Genomic DNA, 8,407 nt, shown 5'->3' with positions numbered 1-8,407 from the left:
AGAACCTGTGTCTCCTGCATTGCAGATGGAGTCTTTACTGCTGAGCTATTGGGAAGGGCTTCCTTTTTTTTTTTTTTTAACTCCTCCACCAAATATGTGCTATAAACCCTAGGCAGTGTATGGAACTCTTGTGTTGCGATCTGGGCACCATACTGCAAGTGATCCTGACACAAAATGCACATCTTAGTAGTATTTGAAAAGATAGAAGCAATGTAGCCTTGAGAAAAGAAGACTTTCTAGGGAAAACAATTGTAATAAGCTACGTGGCATCTATCTAAAGCAAATAAAACCTCTAATTTTAAAAGATACACACACCCCAGTGTTCACAGTGGCACTATGTACAATACCCAAGCCATGGAAGCAACCTAAGTGGCCATCAACAGATTAATAGACAAGATGTGATATATATATATATATACACACACACACACACACACACACACATATATATGATATGTGATATATATATATATATATATAGTGGAATATTACACAGCCATAAAAAGTAACAAAATTGTGCCATTTGCAGAAATATGGATGGACCTAGAGATTATCATACCAAAGTGAAGTAAGTCAGACAGAGAAAGACAAATATATCACCTGCATGTGGAATCTAAAAAATACAATAAACTGCTGAATATAACAAAACAGAAGCAGACTCATGGATATAGAAAAAAAATCAGTAGTTCCTAGCAGGGAGAAAGAGAAGAGGCATGATAGGGGTAAAGGATTAAGAGGGACAAACTACTATGTATAAAATAAGTAAGCTACAGGGATATATTGTACAGCACAGGGAATATAGCCAATATTTTATAATAACTTTAAAAGGAGTATAGTTTATAAAATACTGAATCACTATTTTATAAATCTGAAATGAGTATAATATTGTAAATCAAATATACTTCAATTAAAAAACAACCCCCCCCCAATTTTTAGGAGCTATTTAACAAAAATAGTTAAATTTAAACAAAAAACCCTTGACTAAAAATTGCAACGATTCATATTAGGCTTCACAGAACAAATGTTTGCAAAAGTCATACGGCATTTCCAGGGATTAGTGAGGTCTCTGTGACTTTCAACCTGATGATCCTGTAACTTTCTGGCTTTAAGATATTGGTGAATACTGTTGTGCATATGTCCCACCTACCTGATGTTCTTGGTAGCAGTTGCTACACTGTAGGGACAGACTCCTCTGGAAATAGCTACAACACACACTTGGAATCTTACAGTCACATAATCAACCATTTTACTAAATACAAGCATATTTTCATTCACATACAGCTAAAGTTTTTCACATTTCATTACAGTGCACAACAAAGTGAGGAAAAGTACACAGTACATTTTATTCTGGAATATGAGGCAATCTAATCCAACATGCAGTTGTGGTCTTTGTTACAAGTTAGTTTATCTTGTCTTCACCTATGTAGTAAAATAGCTTCTAGAGCTTTACCCTTAATATTGTACTAACACCTGACTTTTTCACACATTTTCCAAAACCCACTTATTGCAGTGACAACAGCACTGAATTCTACTAAAATGAGTTTTAAAGTTCTAGAATTTGTTTAAGCAGTTAAGCTCAGCCACTTCTGCTGAATCTATGATGAGTATTTTTAAACCTGCCTAAAAATGCAAAGAATGAGAAAAATATACATATGATGTATTTAAGTCAAGAAAATGGTAGAGAGTTTTGTTTCTATCCTTTTTTTCTTGAACTGACAGAATCCAGTCAACTCTCATCTATCCACTGGATAATCTTGCTTTCAGAATCTTCTAAACATAATTAAGTATAGCAGTTGATGAAACTTTGTGTTAGCCCAATTTACTATCTTTTGTTTGTCTTCTACAACCACAAAGCTGGCAAATTAGTTACTCCACCCAAGCTAGGTCACGCTAAACCAAGGAAGAGATGATGATTGGGTCACTTGTAGTGGATGCTGCAGGTAGGTCTAAGGTGGTTTGTTCCCATAATTTTCATGATTTTACTGCTTTATTTTGGCTGAAGTAAATCCTCCAAATTTCAGATTCAGTTACATCCATTCTGAGATTCAATACCATATTTCAAAGCAATTTACCATCCTTAGGCGTTCCTATCACAATGGAAATGAGAAACCTGACTCTAATCAGAATTGGTTGTTTTACTACAAAAAGTATGGCTTTTGCCTAGCTGAACTGGCTACAATCAAAAAATCATTTAAAGCATCACCTCTCTTCAAGAAGATAATGGAACTGCAAGGCAACCATTTCAAGTTTCTGATGCAACTAGTTAGCTGTCTGTTCACCTGAGAATTAAGAGTTAACTTTGTAGGGTAGATAGGAGCCCAGTGTAGGCATATGGCAAACAAGGAGCCAAGGTCATTGTGAAGTGAGTATTTACCCCCACCCCACTCCCCATTGCTGTATTTAGTTCCTTTCAATAATATATCCACTGCATTTCAGCGATAAGAACACATAACCCAAACAGTTCTAACATGTGTTCACTGTGCAATTATTCACTTGTGTAAAATCCTCTTGTCAATAATACCTGAATGGGCTTTACCTTTGACTTATGCCCAGGTTTCCTCAGGGTTAGAGCTGAGTTATAATCAATAAGGAAACATATCCTAACATGTAGAGAATATTTATTTGCAGTCATATCTCTTCCAAAGTAAACAATAACAGTTTATTCATTGGGCAGCAGGATGATGCAGTGAAGTAAAAACCAGGAGTCAGAAGACCTTCACTTTGGCCTAGTGACTCTCCTCTGCCTCTCAGTTAATTTTTTTGTAAACTGGGGAAGAAAACCTCATGGCCTCTTACAATGATCAAACAGGTCATTCAGTGAACCATAATGTGTCTGTAAGGGTTACAGCCCCTCCTAAGCAGGTGTTTATGTTCAGATCATAGTCACCAAAGCAGTGAAACCCCAGGTGTGGTCAGAGGCAAAAGGGGGATGACATCGGTATTAATAGTATTTCTCTCTTCTAATTCCATGATAATTTGCATGGGAAAATTTCTTACACAGTGCTGGTTATTCTTGCACAAGACTGTACATTTTTTTGAATGTGATAATAACAGTGTATAAATTGACTCTCTCTTGACATTCACACCATTTTTTTTTACCAGAACACCAGGCCTTGAAAGGGTCTTATGAAAAGACTGGCCCATACCCCTCATTTTACATATGAGCTGTGGAGAGCTAATTGGTACCTTTTAACCAAACCCCACACATACATTTAGTGCAGGATATTCTCATTGGTTGGGTCGATATCTCTCATTTTTGTAGGTTTGATCATTGTTCCCGATGTGATACTTTTATCCCCTTTACATATTTTATTATGATCGTGACCTATGCAACACCGAAAAATAGTTGTCCTGACTGTGGGTGTACTTTCCTGGGGGGCCTGGTTCCCTGGACCTCAGCTTCTTGACATACAGTCTACAAAGGGCATACAGAGCAGCCAGTGCACAGCTTGGGCCACAAAACAGGGCCAGTTCCAGTTCCAGGTTCCCCCGCCCACCTACCAATCACCTGTCTGAGGGCCCCTTGGGGAAGAGGCTCACTTGGTATCCAATATAGAGGTTTAAGTTCTCTTGAGTCGCATGATGATTCTATCATTTTGATCAGCTGGAAGTCCAGGTGGGACAGCAGGTTTTGGAGACACAAGGGCTGACTAGCACAAACATCTTCTCTCTGATTTGACTACCTCTTCTGAAGAGTGAACCACGTTGGGGACAAATCCACTCTTCACCCCTTCCCAGCCCTCCTGGATGGTAATATCCCCCCTTTTCACCAGCTCATATATGTCTCTCGTCAGATCTGTGAAGGCCTTCTCTACGTTAATGGCGTCTCGGGCTGACGTTTCAATGTACTTCATGCCATACGCAGCAGCCAGTTTCTCAGCCTCGTGGCGAGTCACTTGCCTCTGTGTATCCAGGTCACACTTGTGACCCACGAGAACGAATACAATTTGGTAGGGCTGGACGTGTACTTTGGTCTCTTCTAACCACTCGTGGACATTCTGGAAAGACCTGCGGTTGGTAATGTCAAATAAGAGAAGACCACCTACTGAGTTCCTGTAGTAGGCACGAGTGATGGATCTAGAACACAAGAGAGAAGTCAAGATTGAATGCCAAGCCCAAACTCCTGTACTTCAGTGAACTCAAAGAGTGGTCTCTGGTTAGCGACAGAGTCCTTCAGTGAAAATGCTTTTCTCTTTGTAACAAAGGAATACAAACATCATTCCATCATAATAATGATACATGAATTTGCAATTGAGCTAAACTTTTCAATTGAGCTAAACTTTGACATGGTATCTTCTAGAAATGAATGCTCATGTGCATACAGGCATTTTCCCTCAGCTTAGGTCAAACCATAGTTAACCTGTCCATTCTCGCCACTGAAGAGCTGAATGAGATTTCCTTTTCTGCTAAGTGGGATATCTAAGTAACAGGTTATCATGAGGCAAATGAAATAATGGATTAAGTATTCTGTCACCTGGAGAGCTCATTACAAATGATCATAGTTGGCATAGGATTTTCTAAAAAAGAAAAATGAATTTATGATAGTTGACAGGAAATACAAGTATATATCACAAAAGTGCTCCATTTATCATTACCGTATTTCTCTGTTACCTTTTTATTTTCACCAGAGGTCTTCAACCTCTTCTGTGAAGAGGAACATGATTTTGTTTTTTTACTTTGCAGGCCATGTGGGAATAGGAAAAAGAGGGATTGTCTGCAAAGACCTTGAGCCAATTGTCTGTCTGCCCCACTTCAGAAAGGCTGACTCAGGAGCCACCAGGTGGGAGAAACTGCCTAAATAGACAAAGCTTCCCCTTAAAATCATATGATTTATTTAAAGCATTGTAATCAGAATGTTTCTAAAACCTATTATACATTTTCTCTACTTCTGAAATGGAAGAAACCACATGTATTTTCGCTTCTTGATTTGAGGAGCTTAATTTTCAATGTGCATTATGGTACTTTTCTCAGGGCGTCTTAGACATTGTAGAACTATTTGCTTATCCAGTCACTTTCCTTAGACTACCATGCTTTTTGACCTATGTCTATTTTTAGTTTTTCTTTCTCCTTGGATGAAGAATATAAACAATGAAGGACTCGATAGCTTAAGCCTTAGGACAAATGGCCCAGTAATAACAGAACAAACATTGTCCAGGGAATTGGAGTCCTAGCTAGATGATGGTAAGAACAAAACAGCAAAAAATTTTCTTAATGTAAACAAAGTTAAAAGACAAATGAAAAACTGAAAAAACACTTTACAACATCCATGACAGAAAAGGATTAATATTCTTAATATACAAAGAACCCTTAGAAGTCACTATCATCCAATAAATAATAATCTGTGGATATGAAAATGCTGTTCATACAGAAAGAAATTGTGACAAACACAAAAGATGCCTTTCTTTGGTTATAATATGAAACATGAAATCACAAGTTCAAAGTGAACCTGGACAAGGATATTTGTTTGCAGAAGTGGGGAAGTGGAGACAAGTCTAACTTTTCTCTTCTCCCCACCCCTCTTCAACCAGCTGACCAATATCTTCTATGTTTGATTCTTGTTCACTAGATAAATGATGATTTATTGAGGCCTCTTGATCGAGTTTCGGCTGCTCTGCATGACTGTAGCTCAAAGTTTTCTGCGTACGCTGCTCTGACTTTTGTCTTTATACATGCAGTTTCCTCGCACTCATCAGGCGTCATTGTCTCCAGTAAGCCTTCCCTCATCTGTGTCCATACATATAATTACACGTGATACATGCTACAAGTGAAACAAAGTATTGGAAGAGAAAATTCCACCTGTTTATTTATCACTCATTATGTGCTAAGTGTTATCATAGGTGGTGAGCCTACAAATATGAACAAGGCACTCTTTTGTGTAATTACTGACCTAGTTCCCCCTCCACTATGCTAGCAGAGACATTCTAGGAGGGCAATGCCTGTGTCTATTTTGTTTACATGGCATCCCCTTACAGGAGGTTCCTCAGGCTGTTTTCCCAGTGATAGGTGCAGTGTCTGGCAGAGAGTGAATGATCATTGCATGCATGCTAGTTGCAAGAAAGAATCCATCATCACATACATCTCTATTTCTATCTAGTATTTATGTTTCTATCTATATCTTTATCTCTACATCACCTATCTAGATCTGTCATCCTACATTAGGATGACCTGGGAACATTTTTTGAAATGTAGCATAGGGACTGAAATTGATGAATGACAGAGATCAACTCCAGCGAGTTGATTAACCACGAAGGGGGCAAGTTGGTGGAGTTGTGGTACGAGCAATATGCATTATTGACTGCCAGGATGTATCTTTCCCTGAACTGAATTCCCAGATAGCTGAAGGTGGGCTTGAGCAGAAACTCTCAGAGCCTCGCTACCTTCGCTAAGGGCGGCGACCGGGACCAGGAAGTCCTCTTCCCCCGGGGATCGGGAAAACCCAGAAGACCTCCCACTGCTCACGGGCCGAGTCTGCGCTCCCACCTGAACCTCTCTTGACCCGCGGTATCCCAGATCTGGAGCTTGATGCGTTTTCCGGGTTCGATCTCCACCAGACGGGAGAAGAAATCCACCCCCACCGTCGGGTCCGAAACCTGGGCAAAGCGGCCCTCGGTGAAGCGGCGGATCAGACACGACTTGCCCACCGTGGAATCCCCGATGACAATCAGCCGGAACTGATACAGCCAGATGGCCTCCATTGCCGAGGCTCGGCAGGTCTCCTTGGCCCGGGCCTCAGGCGGCGAGATGGGGGCGCCAGGCCTGGGCCTCGGAGAGCGCGGCTCGGTCCTGATCTAGATCGGCCACGAGGGCATCGTTGGCCTGGGAGCCTCAGGCCAGGTAGGCCCAGGCGCGGGGAGGACCGAGGGATGGATGCTGCGCTCGCGGAGGTGATGAAATGGCAGCAGCATCAGCACCACGCACTCTGACTCATCACTGACAACAGGCTTACTGTAATCCTCCAGGTAGAGGCGACGCCCAGCACCGCATTGTCTGTAAGAGCAGCGCACACAGAAATGGCCGGGGGCGGGCGGGGGCGGGGGTTGGGGGCGCAGAAGCTAGTTCCCTGCCTTTCTGGCTTAAGAGTCAGCATTCAAAAATCTAAGAGCACGGCATCCGGTCTCATCACTCCCCCGGCAAACGGATGGGGGGAGGAAAATGGAAACAGTGACAGACTGTCTTTTCTTGGGCTCCAAAATCAAAGGCTATGGTGACTGCAGCCAGGAAATTAAAGACGCTTGGTCCTTGGAAGAAGACAGTGTTACTCGCTCAGTCGTGTCAGACTCTTTGCGACTCCATGGGTGGTAATCCGCCAGGCTCCTCTGTTCATGGGATTCTCCAGGCAAGAATACTGGAGTGGATTGCCATTCCCTTCTCCAGGGGATCTTCCCGAATCAGAGATCAAACCCGGGTCTCCTGCATTGGCAGGCGTATTCTTTACCGTCTGAGCCACTAGGGAAGCCTTGGAAGAAAAGCTATGACAAATCTAGACAGCCTGTTAAAAAGCAGAGACATCACTTTGTGAACAAAGGTACCTATAGTAAAAGCTATGGTTTTTCCAGTAGTCACCTATGAATGTGAGAGTTGGACCCTAAAGAGGGCTGAGCACCGAAGAATTGACGCTTTTGAACTGTGGTGATGGAGAAGACTCTTGAAAGACCCTTGGACTGGAAATAGATCAAACCAGTCAATCCTAAAGGAATCAACCCTGAATATACATTGGAAGGACTGATGCAGAGGCTGAAGCTCCAATACTTTGGCCACCTAATGGGAAGAGCTGACTCACTGGAAAAGACCCTGATGCTGGGAAAGATTGAAGGCAGGAGGAGAAGGGGATGGCAGAGGATAAGATGGTTGGATGGCATCACCCACTCAATGCTTTGAGCAAACTCCGGGAAATAGTGAAGGACAGTGAAGCCTGGTGTACTGCAGTCCATGGGTTCACAAAGAGTTGGACACGATTTAGCCACTGAACAACAACTTCCTTTCTTCCACCCACCTCCTTTTCTTAATTAAAAATTTTCTCTATCTTTCAAATAGCAAAAGTAACACCTCTTCATTAAAACTAGTGAAACAGTACAAATATACTGAAAAGAAATATGAAGTTTGCTATATATTCTTCCACATGTATTTCTATAAAATATATACATATACACATTTATTGCTGTTTGATTTTACACAAATTTGATCAAACTGGACCGTTCTGACATTTCCTTTTTGCAATTAATAAAGAATCATAGACATCTCTTTATTTCCAACTCAGTTTCCTTTTGCCATAACAATGCTGCAAAACAACCCAAATGTCCATCAACAGATAGATGGATAAACAACACATATGTTATTTCTATGAAATAGGGTTTTAAAAAGAAAGACCAAAAAGTCAAAGAGTATGAATATTTTAAATGTTATAGAT

At 41.1% G+C, this 8,407-nt stretch overlaps 1 protein-coding gene across 1 annotated transcript; it reads right to left on the bottom strand.

Annotated features, from left to right (window-relative positions):
* Nucleotides 1-1,223: 1,223 nt before the first annotated feature.
* Nucleotides 1,224-6,915, bottom strand: RAB39B (RAB39B, member RAS oncogene family). Its single transcript, XM_055564436.1, has 2 exons — nt 6,481-6,915; nt 1,224-4,077 (listed from the first exon to the last, which is right to left on the bottom strand). Exons 1-2 carry the CDS (start codon nt 6,693-6,695, stop codon nt 3,651-3,653), a joined length of 642 nt encoding a protein of 213 aa, XP_055420411.1. The 5' UTR covers nt 6,696-6,915; the 3' UTR covers nt 1,224-3,650.
* Between the last annotated feature and the right edge of the window lie 1,492 nt (nt 6,916-8,407).

The sequence above is a fragment of the Bubalus kerabau genome, chromosome X, assembly GCF_029407905.1.
Source record: "Bubalus kerabau isolate K-KA32 ecotype Philippines breed swamp buffalo chromosome X, PCC_UOA_SB_1v2, whole genome shotgun sequence".
Classification (NCBI taxonomy): Eukaryota; Metazoa; Chordata; class Mammalia; order Artiodactyla; family Bovidae; genus Bubalus; species Bubalus kerabau.
The sequence above is the reverse complement of the archived record's forward strand: the minus strand, read 5'-3'. Positions and strand labels throughout refer to the sequence as shown.